General features: G+C 34.3%; 1 protein-coding gene across 10 annotated transcripts in view; it reads right to left on the reverse strand.

The window, feature by feature from the left end:
- The window catches only part of CDC42BPA (CDC42 binding protein kinase alpha), a 158,299-nt gene that overhangs the window by 8,120 nt on the left and 131,523 nt on the right, over positions 1-18,656 (reverse strand). For all 10 annotated transcript variants that reach the window (XM_026695643.2, XM_087934521.1, XM_087934485.1 and 7 more), the window contains 10 exons: positions 16,726-16,806; positions 15,616-15,721; positions 14,198-14,334; positions 13,123-13,262; positions 9,782-9,863; positions 7,913-8,129; positions 5,447-5,509; positions 3,622-4,215; positions 2,438-2,535; positions 1,684-1,768 (listed from right to left, as the gene is read on the reverse strand). In XM_026695643.2, coding sequence (XP_026551428.1) covers positions 1,684-1,768; positions 2,438-2,535; positions 3,622-4,215; positions 5,447-5,509; positions 7,913-8,129; positions 9,782-9,863; positions 13,123-13,262; positions 14,198-14,334; positions 15,616-15,721; positions 16,726-16,806 — 1,603 coding nt within the window. The remainder of the gene's footprint in view (positions 1-1,683; positions 1,769-2,437; positions 2,536-3,621; positions 4,216-5,446; positions 5,510-7,912; positions 8,130-9,781; positions 9,864-13,122; positions 13,263-14,197; positions 14,335-15,615; positions 15,722-16,725; positions 16,807-18,656) is intronic.

Here is an 18,656-nt window from a genome sequence, read left to right on the forward strand (position 1 = left end):
CAAGCAGGATCAATTTTTCCCAATTGCAGAGGGTATAGAAAACTTTTCTAAATTAGGTACAACAGCCAATGCTAAAACAATGGAAAAAATATAAATACCTAGTGTAATGTTACGGTTCTAAGCTTATACTAATTATATGCTATCTGCAAATATTCATTTAGAGGCTTGAAAAATTAAAAAAAACAGGGAATCCTGACTTTGAAAGAAATGACTTTTTCTCAACTGATCATTTTTGCGCCCCAAATAGTTACTGTACAACTTGTACATCTGTAAGTTCAGAGGCAAAATTATCTTGTTCTGAGACAAAGACTGGGTGATGGTGGTAATGGGAATTATCATTAGAACAATATGTAAGGTAAAACTTCCCACTTCTGTGCTTCGTTCTACTTCTTGTTTGCACCTAATGTAGAGTTAATCTTGCATTCACAATTTCTTCTAAGAAAAACTTTATGCTTAAAGTAGATGCGATATACAAAAAATATTTGGCATGTTATACAAAATAAATGGGTCATTTAGAAATGTTTATTTTTAGAGATTATAAAATAAAACAAATAGGAATGTTTTTCTAGGAGATTGTGAGACACAAAAGTTTACTCAAGTAATATTCCTTCCAGAGCCTTTAACTACTAGATTTACCTGCTGAAATGTCTGTGGTGCTGATTGAAACATTGCCTATCACATTTACTGGGAAGTGGCAAGAAAAAACAACAATGAATTCACAATGCTGACTCAATGATTTAATTCTCTGTACTTAATTTTTAATCTGAAAGTACTTTATCAATAAATACAACTATAAAGAAGAATTCCTTCTGTCAATGGAGAGGAACTCAACAATGCTATAAACTTCCCAACCATTGCATTCATAGAAGTTTTATTTATTTCAAAGATCTGAATCTATAATTTTAGGAAGTATTGATATATCTTATATTTGATGAACTGCAAGTAACTTGTTAAAAAATCTCAGTGGTAACAAAATCAGTATAAAATCCTTAACTTATGGCCAATTGCTCGTGATAATTTGAAATAATGATGGACTTGCCAAAAGCTACTTATTACCTGGTTCCAGAGTTCAGACAGGTGCACAATCCCTTGCAGTCACATGATTGGATTTGGGGCTCATGGCAACTGGCTCACCTTTATGACCAGTTGCAGTGTTCCATGGTCATGTGACTACAATTTGTTTTTTATTGGTTTTTGGCAAAACATTGATAGGAATACATTGATTTGTTTAACAATTGTGGCATTTGCTTACAACCACTGCAAAAACTTAATAAAATCAGGTTCAGTCACTTGAGTGCCTCGATTTTTGACTGTCATAATTACAGTCTATTACAGTCATAAATCAAGGACTCCCTGAAATAGACTTAACATTCAATTATGCTGAAGTGCTAGAAATATGAGACATCTAAATGGAGTCTATTTGAAAATACAGAAATATTTTGAAAATATTTTTATTCTATTTTTCTATTGAAAAATTGAAATATTTTTAGCCTATCATGATGAGATAGCACAATTATTTCTCCTCAATTATATTTAAAATTGTGGGAATTGCAGCACTTACAAATTTAATGTTGAAATGCTTCTGAGGAAAGGCTGCTTGGATTGCATTCAATGCATCAGCATTCTATTAATGTCTCAATGAACAGTAATTAATGTAGATAGCAGTCTTTTTATTTTACTTACCTGCCATCTTATTTTTGAAATAGATTAATCTAACAGTTTCTAGTCCTAGGACATTTAGCGACCCGTCTGTGTTCAAAGGACGTACCTAAAAATGTAAAATGTAAAAAAAAAAGTAAAAAGATGTGAAGAAAATATGAACCAGTATAAATTTGAATACATCGTACATGAATATCATGGAGGCAAAAAAATCAGCAAGACTCTGGTGGGTGGGCTTAAAAACATTGGGGCTTTAAACATCACAATTGTTAACTGATAAGATATTTGCAATCTGACTCTAACCTCCTTCTGCACAACCAACTTGTTTTCTCTTCCTTTTCTCATCTCCACCTCTCTCCAACTGAAGTCCTACATCAGTTTAACTACTCACTGATGAAGTGAGCTGCAGCTCAGAAAAAATATTCTTTTAATAAAAAATATTATGTAAAAAATGTACCAAACTCCTGATGAAATGCTGAAAACATTTAATAGGAATGTATGTATTGTATTGTTTAAAGTGTCTTTTCTTTAAAAATTCAAAGTGCTTGAAAGATCTAATTCTTTTTATTGCAACAAAAACAGAACTCTGTCAGCAGCTTCCGTAAGTAGTTGCTTCATACCTAAGTAGTTTCCATCGCAGACCTGAAGGTGGGTGTGTGTCTCCCTTCCTAGTTATCAGAATAATATTTTAATCCAGATGGAACTCAATATGTGTTTTCATTTATATTATGAACAATCTATCCAAACTGTTTAATTTACTGTATAATTTACTAGTTACCTTCTTGAGGGGGATGGTTTGAATCCACTCCATTGAGTTCACATCAAATATATCAACCGCATTTTCACTATAAACTGAGAGGTATGGTGCATTGTAACCTAGGAAGAAACATGAAGAAATATATCTGGATAATGCCTTATGTTGGATTGGGTTGAAAACTGGAAGGTAAGGAAGTCACTTTTCAGTATATATTTCTTGTAGTTAATTTAGAAGTACATTTTCTATGGTTGAAAATAAGCCTAGTTTTTTATTGGTGTTTACTTGTTTAATATTTATTGAAAATAAGCAATGAGAACCCTACTACCAACTTACTATGTTCAGATTATATGATTAGCCACATTAAAGGTTAAAATGAAGCTTTTGGAAAAAATAAAGCATTAACCAAGCTGAGAAATAAAACAGTATTACATATTAATCATATATTTGCTAATCTAATATCCTCTCAGTACCAAGACATTGAAATTGTCTACAACTAATCGTTATTCAGAAATGAGCAGTTAACAAAATAAATCAAATTCTTCTGATGTGGACTGACATAATAGTAATGGAGTGTTTGTATGTGCATACATGTGCACACATACAAACATATATATGCAAAGGGGTGTTTTTCTGAGGTTATGAATATTTTTTGAAGAATTGAAGAAATGCAGTATTAGTTAATACTGCAACTTCTAGCATCATCTTCCTATTAGCAGAATACCCCTGCCGCTAGTGCCTATTTATTAAGTATGCTCTTTTATCACTAACCATACTGAGACTTTCAACTGTGGTAATTATACTTAGTGATATCAACAGGACCTTCCTTGTGTTAATTCTAGGAACAATATATAATAGTTCCTATGATGCATGGCAAACCATGGTGCCTCCAAACAAGAGACTTATTTCAAAATCTATGATTCTCCTTTGGAAGGAAAATCATAATAGTTTGCCAAATAATATTAGTGCTAAAAACTAAATGAAGAGAAAAAGTACATGGGAAAGAAGGAAAGAAGGGATTGACATATAACATCACAATATTATGCCAACAGCACACAGTTAAAAATTATTTATGTTTCAATATCACATCTCCTATAACTTGTTATTAACTGATTAAATATACAATGTCATTCAAATTATGTGGACATCCTTCAAGCCATAAGGAAAAACAAACCCTTTACTTAATTAACAGAATGGCAGAAACTTACAGGAAGAAGAAGGAGCTGCAGGCCACATTAGTTCTTGTTGTCTAGATCTTCGACCCTGACAGTCCACATAAATCCCTACACTGCTAAAACACAGCAGGTATTCTTTATTTGAGATTTCAACAGCACAGATGGCATCAGTTGGCTGCTGTGTAATGAACGACAGTGTGTGATCATCTGGATGAAGCAAACTATGTGGATTTCCTTCTCCATACAAAGGGTACTTTAAGAATCCTGACTGGTAGCCAACACAAAGCCGTTCACTAAAGATAGCCATCCACTGGACATTCCCAGCCACTTGGATCTCTTTGATTTTTTTATGGCGTGTTTTGCTATGATTTAATTCGTAACACAGGACCTGTCTTTTCATTGCTACACACAGGCAAGTAAGGGCTCCATGGCGCACTTGTCCAGAAACGATGGTTTGGCAACCTTTAGTTTCTGCCAATTTATAAAAATCAATCTCTCGACCATCCAGAGCTGTCACAGGAAATAGTCGTACATGACGGTTTCGTCCCGAAATCACTGCAATAAGTTGCTCATTTGGGATGAGCTCAATCTGATGAACTTTCTTATTGTCACCAACACGGATTATCTCTGCAAAAATAAAAGGTTGCAAGAAATTATCTTGAAATATAAAGAGTGTGCTCAAGGCGATAGTATTCATCTTGCTTATTAAATCTTTTTTGGTTTATCTGGAATAAAAAGTATAAACTTGCTTTTCTAAACTGCTTTTTTCTACTAATAATTTCTTCTAAGAATCAAGAATTTGCATTTTCAAAAGTCTACCTTTGACTTTTTTTTCTATCAGAAAAAAATTGGAATAGGAGTCTATTCAAGTGTCCTCAAAAAGGAAGTTTGTACCTCTGTTTCCGTTTCCCAAAGTCAGTTCTATATTCTTTGCACTGCCGCCCTTCCCTTCCTTGTGGATGCTGTCAGGACTGTCTTAACAAATGGGCCATGGGCATTTGCCCGTGGGCCCCAAGAGCATAGGGGCCCCATACTAATATTTGTATGTTAACCCTTCAATGCACCTTGTATCATATAAATACAGCAACTGTTTGGCTTAATGAGTATTATTGTATTTTTCAAGCCTCATGTATTGTTCAAATGTTAAGACGGCCCTGGATGCAATGTTTCTATGTTCTATAGTACCTATTAATATTATGTCATCTATCCACTGCCAAGCAAAACTATATTTAGAAAGTTTGTGCCTGCTAATATAGAATTGGATAAGTTACACTTAGTTTTATCTATGCATTTTGAATTTTTCATTTCTAATTGTGTTTAATTATTTTTGATGAAATAATTAAACACAATTAGAAATGAAATATTCATATTAAGCATTCCATTCCTCATTAAAAAAAAACACAACAGCAAAAATATTTGTAAACTTGAAATAATAAATGTGGGTGGCCACATATACTGAATTAATAAACAAATAAAGGCAAAACTAGAGTTCCAATCTTCTGAAATACCACAGACTGGAGAGTTTTTAAGTACAGGTAGTCCTCAACTTATGACCATTTCCTTAATGATCACTGGAAGTTATGGCAGGTATCTTCAGAGGTATTTATGCCTGGTTTTTGAAGTTGCAATGGAATTACATTTGGAATGATCAGCAACTGGCTCATCTTTATAGCCATTTGCAGCATCCCATGGTCATGTGACTGCGATTTGCAATGTTTTTTTGTCAATTTCTGCAAAAATGGGGACTTGAATCTGAGCCTCCCTAGTATTAATCAAATAGCTTAGGCTACACGGAACGAAATAAAAAGTATATCTTATTTGAATTTTCACTTTTCCAATATAAATCTAATATTCTTACCATCCTTGGTAACATGAACAACAAATAACCCTTCTTCATTGCCCAAAGCTATTCGTTCATGATCTGAAACAGTTAATAATTAAAAAAAAATGAAACATACATTGCACAAGGAAAAACAAGTATCAGATGCCAGAATAGTTCAAACCAATTTAATATTATAAAGTGTAATGATACCCTTATTGTTTCATTTTGCTTTCAATGAAAATGAAAAAAGAAATCTCTCTAAACAATATAAATTCAAAGTAGTTGAAAGGTAAAAATGACTAATAGAAAATACACAATTTTAACTAGTGTACACATTTACAGATCGAAGAAAAATACAATTTCAAAACATTTTAGAATTCATTTGATTCATAAATTATTTTCCATTTTGCTTTCCATTTTTTATCATATTAAACTGTTTTGTAATTCCCAATACCTCTTATGATCTTTATTTTTATTCCACTCTATATATAAACTACCAGTTTTCCATTAGATGATATGTTATCTTGACTATTTAGAATAGAATAGAATAGAATTCTTTATTGACTAAGTGTGATTGGACACACAAGGAATTTGTTTTGGTGCAAATGCTCTCAGTATACATAAAAGAAAATATACATTTGTCAAGAGTCAAGAATCATAAGGTACAACACTTAAATGAATCATAAGGTAAAAGAATCATAAGGTACAACACTTAATGATAGTCATAGGGTACAATAAGCAATCAAAGTCTATATGGACTGTTAACCAGATATCACCCCAATATTTTAAACTCCAACACTTGTTTATAATAATATAGATACTTTGCTTAGAACCAACAAGAATCGAAATCTAATACATCAGGTTGCCCATTTACCTGGAAGTAAGCCTAATTTAATTCTGAGAGATAAGCACAGATTTGTTTTGTTAGTCTTATACAGATAGTCCTCAGCTTACAACCATAATTGAGTCCAAAATTTATGTTACTAGGTGAGACCTTTGTGAAGTGAGTTTTGCCCCATTTTACGATTTTTTTGCCAGTTATTAAGTAAATCATTGCAGTTGTTACATTAATTAACCCAGTTGTTAAGTGAACCTGGCTTCCTGATTAACTCTACTTGTTAAAAGAACCATGAGGATGCTGCAGTGATAGCATCTAAGTCGAGGACTATCTCTATTTTATTTCCTTTTTACAAAATATTTAATAGAAAGGCTTGTGAGGTTATATTATCATATCTAACTGACAAGAACACAAGATTTTTTTTCTTCAAATATCTATAAACATGTGGAGGATAATTTTACATTTGCTGAGCAAGAAGGTCTCAGCAGATTATCAGATATTTTGGAGGGAATGCTGCTTGATGAATTTAAATATTTTTGAAAGTCCTAAAGAGATCTCTCTTTTCTTCCCTCACTAGTTAAATACTTCTTCCATGTTTTTCTTATCTGTACAGTTATATTTTCCCTTATGCTTCCCTTCCCAATACTGTATATTTTCCTCAGTGCATTTCCATTCTTCTTCTTTTTTGAGAAGGGAGGGCTGTGCGTGTGAATGCACAGAAAACATGGTTTATATATGAAGATGGGAAATCATGTTTTAAAATGAGAGACTGTATTTTACAGGCAATCCATTTTAATACAGTGGTACCCTGGTACTCAACTGCTTTGAAACTTGTCAAATTTGGTACTCAGCTCATTTTGACATGAAAATTTTATTCCATTGTTTGTTTGGTATTCAATGCACAAATTAGAACTTGTTGGTGTTGGCTGCTTTGTGACTCACTACATTATTCCATACGGGAAAAATCTGTTTGGTACTCGTTAGGAATGACAATATATAAACCAGGCAATGGCAATATATAAACCAGGATAGTTATTTAATACTGTTGTATCTTTAAGAGAGTGCTGTAATTGTGATTGGCTGAGGTTCCTACGATGGCCATAAGATGGAGCCAGAAATCTGGTTTGATCTCTTCTTGCATTTTCCTTTTGCCTTCTGCCTGATCGTCGTTCTGCTCGGATTGCTGTGAGTCTTGCAAACTGTTCGCAAACTCCGTTTACTGAACTTTGTTTATAATACTGGTAAAGAAAAGAACTTCATTTTTGGATTATCCCTGGACTGATTGTTTTGAATACTAACTGCTTTAACCGTGTATAATTTGAACTGTTTGTTGGATTTTGTTTATCCGTTTACTGGAGGTAAAACTTACATTTTGCTATTCAGTGTATCTGTGTGCTGGTTGTGTGTTATTTATCACCACTCTCACTATGTTTCCTTGAGTGCACTCATTTTCCTAACTGGGAATACTAAACAGTACTTATCGTTTTTGGTAGTTATTCTAGATCAACTTTATTTTTGTGTTTATAATATTCTCCTATTTTTTCTTAAATTCAGAGCCAAATCCCTTCCAGGCAAGTGTGAGTACGCTGCTTCAAAATTCAAGCATGAATTAAAACTTCATAGTTAAAACAAGAAATCTGTAAAATGTTTTTAAAAATACATACCTATAATTGCTGCTGCTTGGCTAGTTTTAATAAGGGGTAAGGTACTATCATATGCTTCTTTGGGAGCGTAGACGGAGCGATCTTTGAGCTTGTTCTTCTTTAAAATCCTATGTAATTCATGTAAGACTCCTACCCATTTACTCTTTTCATTTTCACTGTCAGCTAGGATCAGGACCGAACACTTATTACTTGATGCTAATAGCTGAGAAGCTGAAACCTGGAAATGTTAGATATGTGTAAGTAAAAATGAGATTCTTTGATATATATACCAATGTCATTTATTTATTGAATAAATACATGTATTGAATGTATTCCAAAAATAACCTCAATATAACTACTTATGTAGTAAATAAGTGAAGAAGTCAACATCAAATATAAATTACAAAAGACCAATGAAAGCTAGAGAAGCATTAAAAAATGCATAGTGAATGACCCCAATTCAAATCACTGTTCACCTAGTGATGAAGCTATGAGTATCAGTCTCTGTAAAATGGAAGAAAAATGGACAGGATAAAGCTATGAATAAAATCTGATTTTAAAAATGTAAGTATTAATTTGTATACAGGTAGTCCTTGAGATATGACTGTAATGGAGCCTGCCTGTTACAGTCACATGTCATAATAGTAGTTAGGTGAAGCATCTCAGCTAACAACCTCCACATGCCTGCTCTCCCTAATAAGTCATTAAACACTTTTGTCGTTAAGTGGAGAAAAGGGTGCCTCAGATCCTTGGAGGCATAGCACAGGGTCAAGCCTGCTTGCTTTGATCCCCTCCCCCAGGTCTCTCCCACCTCCTGAGATGCCTGTGCTCTGCTTTCCACCCCATGAGGCCCCACAGGTCTTTTCTACTTCCACAGAGTCCACTCAGGCCTCTAGAATAATTCCCACCCCATCAGGGCAAACACCCTCCTCCTCACTTACCCTTTGAAGAGCTCTGGAGGCCTTCCAGAGAAATGGAATGGATTACTTCTTTGTGTAGCTGTATGGTGCAGTTCCAGAAGTGGCCATTTTGTCCTATCCAAAAAATGGCAGCCATATTTGAGTTGCCACCACATGGGCTGGGAACAAACTGCTTTGTTTGTTGCCTTAAGAATGTCTGAACAGTGCTATGGAAGCTTTCTGCAGAATTCAGAAGCTTCTACAGTACTATACAGACTTGTACAGATTAAGGCAGCAAAATGAAGCAGTTATCATTTTGTCTCTGTCCATAAGTGAGCAGGACAAAATAGCAACTATATTCAGCCATGCAGCCAGGGGACAAAGCAGTTTGTCTGGTGGCTGCCATGTTGTCCCAGCCCACAAGCAAGACAAAACGACGGTGGCCTGCATGCACCCCAGGGAAAGATGGCCTGTCCTTTTCCAACAGGAGGCCTGGAGAGCTTCAGAAAGTAAATATAATAGGCGATAGGTAAGAGAGGAGCAGGCCCAAGGTGGTGGAGTGGAATGGAGGTAGAGAGGTGGGGGTGCTGCAGAATCCCTGTGGTCGGTCGTAAGGGCGAATGATTGCAAAGATGCTGCACAGTTGTAACTTTGAAACAGAGTTTTATTCAATTTGGGAATGTCTAGTGTAACTTTGAACGTTCATTAAGTATACTATCATATCTTGAGAACTACCTGTATAGCATTTTTTTAGAACTCTGAAGGCTACTTAAATTAATTGCACCATGTCTGGAGGATTAAAATCAGACTTTGTTGACATTCCCATATTTTATCATAGAAAGCTGCAATAAAAACATGAAATTTCAAAGGAAACCACACAAGCCACACTGAATAACAAATAGAGAAATTTCCATTAATTTTTAAAAAATGAATGTAAGGAGAACAATTTATTTTCTACTCTGTGTTGCAACTGTAATAGAGAATTACTTACTCTAAAAATACAGGGAATATCTTTTCGGTTTGCATGGATAACATCAGAAGCCAGAACAGAACACACCGAGAATTCTTCATCCCTTTTATAAAGACGTGAGAAATTATTACATTTGATCAGTAATTATTCACAATCTAGAGCAGAGTTTCTTAACCTCTCTGTCATGGACTTCTTTGAGAGTCAGGCTATGGGTATCTCAGAAAAATGTATCCAAATTATAAAATGAAAAAAAGAAAATTGTTTTACAAAAGAAACCAATTATGCTCAAATAAAGTTTTCAAAATGATAAATATAACATAGATATGTTCTTCTTTATTAATCTATTAAATCAATAAGACAAGTTAGAAATTACTGAAAATAAAATTGTACTTTTTTTTCTGATTCAAAATTACAGACTCCCTGAAATCAATCCATAGATCTCCAAGCAATCCATAGACCTCAATTAAGAACCTCTATTCTGGAAGAAAATCATACCAGCACAACATAGAACTGGAATGATGTTTTATATTTAGCTCTCCATAAAAGTACATTACATTCACTCAATAACTGTACCAAATAATTTTTTATATAAATGTTTGGTATCCATAGGTCAATTTTTTTTCTATTGGAATAAGGGGGCAAAAGGTAAGAGTGAAAGATAAATCAAGTAATAGCCCCAGTCGAAGTGTCACAACAGAAAACTCCGATAAACTTTTATTTACATTTAAAAGAAAATTTCAAAATAATATTGCTATACTTATATCCCGATCACTGAAGACTGCACAATCAATTTTATTATCTTGAAGATATCTGAGCTCTCACTCTGAAATTTTATTTGCAACAACTCTGTAATTTTTTAACTCCTAAAATTTATTTAAACCTTTAGAATTTTATTACTTATTTATCATATTTCTATAGCTGCCCATGATCTAAAATGTGACCTGTTCTCCATACAACACCTAAAAACAGATACAGAAAACTCAATTAAACAAACAAATCAAGAAATATATACTTATTCATTTATTTATTGCAGAAAAAAAATTCAAAGGGATGTATTTGTTGTGGCAAAAGTATGTGAATCTTCAGGATTATTAGTTCATTTGAGGAGAAAATAAGAACCCGGTATTTAGTAAATGGGATGATAGGTGTGAGAGTGGAAGGTCCTGCCTTATTTAAATAACAGAATTCTGAGTGCTTGCTACCAAAATCCGATCTTCACTTTTCAGCTATGCGGAAACGTGAATTATTGCTCAAAGGAGATTTCTGAGGACCTCTGAAAAACAGTTATTGATACTCATCAGTCTGGAAAACTATTATAAGGAGTTAAGACCCTCAAGTCTACTATCAGGCAAATTGTACATAAATGAAGGCAAATTAACCCTGTCAGAGAGTGATCAAGCAACTAAAACCACACTAGGGTAGTGTCTAAAGAACTAAAGGCCTATGTTGCATTTGTGAATGTCAAAAATCAGGAGACCACAACAATGGTGCGCATGGAAAGGTTGCAAGGAGAAAGTCACTACTTTTCTGAAAGAATATTGCTCCCACTATACGATTTGCAAAAGATCATGCGGATAAGCCAGAAAGATATTAGAAGTATGTTTTGTGAACAGATGAGGTCAAAATAAAATATTGAGGCTTGAATGAAAATCATTACATTTGGTGAAAAGCAAACACTGCATTCCAGCGTAAGAATTCAGTTTTGGTCACCACATTATAAAAAAGACGTTGAGACTCTAGAAAAAGTACAGAGAAGAGCAACCAGGATGATTAGGGGACTGGAGGCTAAAACATACAACGAATGGTTGCAGGAACTGGGCTTGGCTAGTCTAGTAAAGAGAAGGACCGGGGAGACATGATAGCGGTCTTCCAATATTTGAGAGGCTGCCACAGGGAGGAGGGGGTCAAGCTATTTCCCAAAGTGCCTGTAGGCCAGACAAGGAATAATGGATGGAAACTGAACAAGGAGAGATTTAACCTGGAAATAAGGAGAAACTTTCTGACATGAGAACAATCAACCAATGGAACAGCTTGCCCTCCGAAGTTGTGGGAGCGCCATCACTTGAGTCTTTCAGGAAGAGATTGGACTGCCATTTGTCAGAAATGGTGTAGGGGGGTTGGAATAGATGACCTCCTAGGTCCCTTCCAACTCTGATTATCTGTTAACCGTATCCCATCTAAAAAAAACCATGGTAGTGGCAATATCATGGTTTGGACCTGTTTTGCTGCCTGTGGACAGGATGACTTGCCATTATTGACGGACCTATGAGTTCTCAATTGTGCCAGGAAAATATCAGAATATCTGTCCATGAATCGAAGTTCAAGAGTAAATCAGTCATGTAGCAAAATGATCTAAAACATACAAGTCATACACACAAAGAATGGTTAAAGCAGAAGAAATGTAAGGTTTTGTAATGGCCAAGTCCAACTCCTGACCTTAATTCTGTAGAAATGTTGTAGAAGGATCTAAAGAAGGCAGTTAATGAGAGGAAGCACACTACATCCTCTAGTAGGAGAAATGGGCTAAAATGTCTCCAAACAAATACACAGGACTGATCGAAACTTATGGGATCTATGGCACTCTTTGAGCTTTGTTGCTTGCTTGCAAATGTTAATGCACTAATGATGCACTGATTCAGTGCACACTGGTTAGCTAGCTGGGTAATAAACCATCTGAAAAACAACTAAGCCCAAAGAACACTAACAACACTACATTTCAGCCTTGAGCTATGTACAGTAAATTCTCTTCTATTGATCAACAGTTATCAGAAATGTTTAGTTGAAATTATTGCTGCCCAAGGATTTCACATCAGCTACTAAAAGCAAACATTTACATTCTTCCCCAAACATAAATATGCAGTTTGGGGTCATTTCCCACGATAAGCCAATGAACAAGTTTAATATTTTAGCCTCATTTGTTTAACTGGGTTCTCTTTTTCTAGTTTTTGGATTTGTGTGGAGAATAGATCACATTTTAGGTCATATTTATGTAGAAATACAGAAAATTCAAAAAGGTTCACAAACTTCTAAGCATCACTTTATCTAAGTGCAATTAGCAAGTATTTAACAAGAAGTCCTACTGACCAATTGTGAATAATAATAAATTCATTTAAAGAGAGGTTTGATTCGTTACCTGAAGCAACAATCGTGAACGTTTTAAAACTTCAGCTTCTACTTCCATAATTTTCCACCATATTTAAAGCTCAGTAATATTTCCATACTATACCACAGCTACTGCTGATGTTCTTCTAAGCACAGCTTATCAAAAAGGGATAGGCTATAGGAAAATGGTCAACTTCTACGTTATTATACCAGCAGAGACTCAAAAGAGAAAAACTTAAATTAAAGTATGCCATTCCTACCTCATATCAAGAACCTGACTGACTACCACACTGGGTTGGGATGCTTTTCCTTCTGCTATATCATAAAGAAACAGCTTGAAGTCACAGACAACAGCCAGGGCTCTCTGCCAGCCTTTCTTCACTCCAGCTGGCTTAGGGATCTAAAATAAAATTAATCACATTAATTTAATTAAATGCAAAAAATCAAAACAGGCAAACAAGTTTTTTAACACCTAAGCATAATATGCAAAATGTACTTTCAATATTTATACAAGAGACCATTCACCAAATCAATCAGATATACATTTATACTATAAAAATAAATTGACTGAATGGTCATGTCTTCCTTCAAATAGAGCAGTGAAGAAGCTGATGCCTCTTCTACATGAAAGATTGCATTGATCTGAGATCAATGCTAGTCCTGATTTCCCAAAGTAATTGGTCCTGAATAAATTAATTACAACTCAGCTTGAATTCTAGAAGTGTTGCTGCAGTGAAAATGTGGTAGCATTTCTTCTGGAAGTATAAGGCAGGTGGTTCCCACTGGCAAGAATCTCTAGTTTGTCTCATTTCTGGGGATTTCTTATTCTGTTCTGCAGCTAAGGCACTTCGGAGTTGTTCCACAATTCATGTCCTCTCCAGTCACTCTGGAGGGTACCATCTTCAGTAACCATACAGTGTTATCTTTTTTGTTTATTTTCCATGGGAAAAGGCAACTATAACAGGGGATTAATCGATGAGTGTTTAGGGTAATAGCTGGTTATATTTTTATGCCCTTCCACTAGCCAGATGGAGGGAGCACAGGCCACCTTCGTAATATAATGGAGTACAACAGGATAGAAGTTAGCAAACTGGTACAAAATTGCAATACCGGTGACAGTATGGAAGTACCAACTCCTAGCTTTTTATCTGAAACAGTAGGAGACATATTGGAGTTTACTGTGAGTGTGTGTGTACACATACATATTGAATGTATGCACACATACACACATTCACACTATATACACTTTTGTTGTAAAAATGATAAGAAAGGGGAGAGAAAGAGAGATGAATATTAATGGTAAACAAAAAACAACACAGATTTTCTTAGACTTACTCGGACATGCCCTTCATAAGCAGTTCCTATTCCTTTCTGTGGATCAATCCCTAGAGGACCTTTTGTCTGTTCAGGTGGGATGGGACATACTGCTGGTGCTTTGTCTGCACAGGTCACATGGCATGAAAACCCACAAACTGGGAGGAAAGACAGCATTTGTAATGAAAATGTACACCTAACCTTGTTAACTGTGCAGTAATTATTTTAATAATATGATAAGCACAAACACCCTTATCAATTTTTTTTGGCCAATGGAACTACGTGTTTACTCTATGTTATGCAGCAAATGTATGTCACTGTAAACTTCCATTCCAGATTTACTATAGATAAACCTGTATGTTCACTGCATTAATACCTTCTGGGCTATTAAAACCATAATCATATATAAACTAAAATGAGCCATTTCACAGAAATTCCAAATATATATGTTCTGATGAAGGTTTATACTTCTGCAACATTTAAATTGCTAATTTATAAAGGGAAAATTAGGAATGTGGATAAGAAATGAATATAAAACTAATTCATCTGAGATAGTGAATTTTTGTTAAAAAATTTATTTTTTAACAGAATCAGATGTTGCTTCATATATATCTTCCACATCACTTTTATCAGCTCTACTCTCTTGAACTAAAATGAACATCCATAAAGAAAAGTTCATTATAAAAATATTTTGTTCAGTTTGATAAAATGGATAGCCCACCGTCTCATCTATGTTGTAGTACATGAAAGTTTTAGGAGTCCTAAGCAGGGCGATAAACATTTATGTTCTATAAACATATGCATGTTCGGTATTCAGCTTTGCTTGGGTATTTTCCCACATCATTATAGTTGTGCTTTTAAAGTTGTAGCAACGTTTCGGCAGAATCTCATCTGCCATCATCAGGCTTCTGTATAGTGTTCGTTTGTGAGTCAGCACAACTATAATGACGTGGGAAAATACCCGAGCAAAGCTGAATACCATACATATAAATACCCGCGAAAACAAATATGCATGTTCATACATATAATCATATTCTTCAAGCTCCTAATGGTTTCAGTACAACTGAGATTGCTACACAGGGAAAGTTAAAGTCCTTTCTCCATTTTCACGTAATTTCTCTCTGCTGACCCAGCTGCTCATTTACTGAAAAACCTTGTTTTAGACAAAGTTCAGCAACCATAAAACCCTCTCGATACGGAAGTCAACAAAACAGATGCTCAGATTTATCACTGTACTTTTAAAAAACAGTATCATTCAAGTGTAGTGTATTATACTAATCTAGGGAGATTTTGAATCTTCGAAAGGTAGTTGAAATAGCTAGCTGTAACACAGCTAAAAATGGCATTAATTAATTATTAATTAATTAATAATTAACATGTAATTATTATCATATAGTAAATATAATCCTGTTTAAAAAAAAACAGATGCCAGACCTTACCTTCACAGGTACAACCCTGTCTTATTAACCCAACCATCAATGATGTGCACTGATTGCATTTGGTAGGGGTATTAAAGGATTTTACTACAAACTGATGGGCCTTAGGCTGTAAAACAAATAAAAGTACTGATTAGGTGACAAGCACTTTGATAATAAAAAATCATTGTTAAATTGCTGCATATTATATAGTTTAGTTTTGTTGCACTATTAGAGTTTATTTTTCAGTTTCATTATTTCCAAACTATTCCTATATCTTATACTAGTTTAATCATAATCAGTTCTATTCAGAGAACAGAACCATCATTCTCTGTTAAGTCAGATATGTAACTTTATAATAATTTTACATTTTATGTATTTTATAGAAACAGTCTAAAGAATTAAATAAATGTTATCTTCCCACCAAAGTGGTCCCTGTTTTTCTACTTGCATTTTTACATGATTTCAAATTGCTAGATTAGCAGAAGCTGGGACAAGTAATGGGAGCTCACTCCGTTACATGGCGCTAGGGATTCGAACTGCTGAACTGCCTACCTTTCTGATCAACCAGCTCAGCGTCTTAGCCACTGAGACACCGTGTCCCTATTTACTAACAGCATCCTTATTCATAAATAAATGATAGAGGATCAACAAAGTAGATACAGGTAGTCCTTAACTTATGATTGGTCATTTAATGAAAGTTCAAAGTTATGACTGACTTAAAAGTTATGTCTTCAAGGACACATGGTCATATTTTGAGAGGTTGGCAATTGGTTTGCTTTTACAACCAGTTGCAGCATCCTGTGTGTCACATGTTCTTATTTTGCAATAGTTTTTGCTATCTTCTGGCATAATGTTCCATTGGATAAGATGGATTCGGAATTACAACTACATGATTTGCTTAATGACACATGATTTACTTAACTGATCAACTGATTTTACTTAGCTGATTTGCTTAATGACTGTCATAAAAATGATTGAAACATCAAGTCCAGTCATGTGGACTCAACTTACAACCGCAATGATTTATGACCAATATTCCATGCTTAGCTGTGGTCACCAGTGAAGGACTATCTGTATAAGAATAGGCTAAGAGTTTAGCATAGCTTCTAATCATAATATTTGATTAAATACCTTTGGCACAGAGAGTCCTGAACCACTATATGGTGATCTCATGGTTGGAGTGTGAACTGGACGCAGAGGATGATCTGAAACCTGAGCACATATATGGTGAACATTAATTTATATTCATATTAACCACCCACACCCCCACTGTTAAATGGTGTTGATATAAGCAAACTGGTGCAAAAAGTACGCAAGAATTTTTTTTAAAAAAATGCATTTACTTTGGGTAACACATTCCAATTTCCCTCACTTGCAAAAAACTTAAATGCTTTACAGCTTTTTACAAAACTAAACTGTAAATGTATTTTAAGAAATTGGTTTACTGGAAAAGCTTCAAATACTCATAGACACAAAAATACACAATTATCGGTAACAATTATTATTATAGTATCCATATACTTTTTTTCAACATACAGCTCAAGGTGAAGAACTCCTTCCTCCTATTTTTCTCATAATAACTACCCTTTGAACTGAGTTGGACAGAGAGGGAATGACTGGCTGAAAGCTACCCAGTGGTTTTTCATGCCTAAGACATCACCCACCACTGCAAACTGACTCTCTATGGAGGGGAAAATGGCATAAAGCATTCACATAGTGACTCTGAGGATTATTCTTTTGGATGTGCATATAATAAAAAATGTTTGGTTAATCAAACAGCACTTGCCCTGAGGCTGCCAGCAAAGCAACGCAGCTGTCCATGCAACATGCATGCAGAGACCCAAGAAAAGCTTTTCAGGCAGTCATGCTGACCATACCAACCATACAGTTCTTTTAATTTTTCGAGAAGAGATGTTTCATTTGTAGCGATATGCACCGAGAAGCACTTTTTCCAACATTTGCACAGTTTTGTTAATTATCGAACACGCATACTTAGTTTAACTATCTTCATTAAGCTGATGTTTGACTGATTTACCTTTGTACCAAAATTGGATCATACATGTACTAGTTCAAGCAGTTATTAAATAAAGACTTTTATATGAAAGAACTGTGATAAATGTTCTTATAAGTGTAGCCAAGGAGTTTAATAAAATGATATAGGTCAGTAGCATGTGCCAGTAACACATTGGAAACACTTCATTTTATTTTATTAAATAAAAATATTGTCAAAGGAACACAGACTTTTCTGAAGCACTATTGTTGTTATTAACTGCTTAATTTATCATGATGAAAAAAATGTGTGTTAACTGATTAAAATATTAAAATGTAATATAGTATAGAACATATAACGTTATATAATATATACATGAAATAAATATGCTTATTTAATCTGTTGACAAGCTCATAGTTAATATTAATGTGCCATGATACAAAGTTACATTCTTTTGTAACTGCTCTTCTATTTTTAACAGGTAATTGTGACAGCATGTGGTTACCAGGCTAATTTATGTAAAATCATAAATCAGAATGATTTTGAATTTATGATGTATATTACACTGGATATTGTAATTAATTATTGAATATTGACTTGACAAACAATGTTCTGAAGACTTAAATATGCAGCACTAATCTTACTTTCATTTTTATTTAATCTTGCATGTAACTTTATTTTCTATTTTTTTTCATTTTTCTTACTTTTACTGCTTTTTGATTCTATTCTTTTTAAATATTTACTAAAATAAATAAATAGGAAAGAAACCAGCTATATAGCATGGTTGGCTTACAAATGGGAGTTGGTGATAAATGGACAACAACATCAGGAACTATAGTGTAGAATAGCTACATAGCTCAACATTGCAATCCCTGTCAATTGTGAATTAATTTAAAAATAATGATTCATATCAAAGTAAAAGCAATCATGCATATAATTGCAGTATAAAGATACAAGAAGTATTCCAGTTTTGAATACTTTGGTGACATTTGAACATCAAATCATGCAAGAAAGAAAGAAAGAGTATTTAATGTGACATGTGAACTATGAAATTAGGGTTTCTGTGAAAAGT

Source organism: Pseudonaja textilis, chromosome 1, assembly GCF_049901715.1.
Source record: "Pseudonaja textilis isolate UNSWEBS1 chromosome 1, rPseTex1.2, whole genome shotgun sequence".
Taxonomy (NCBI): Eukaryota; Metazoa; Chordata; class Lepidosauria; order Squamata; family Elapidae; genus Pseudonaja; species Pseudonaja textilis.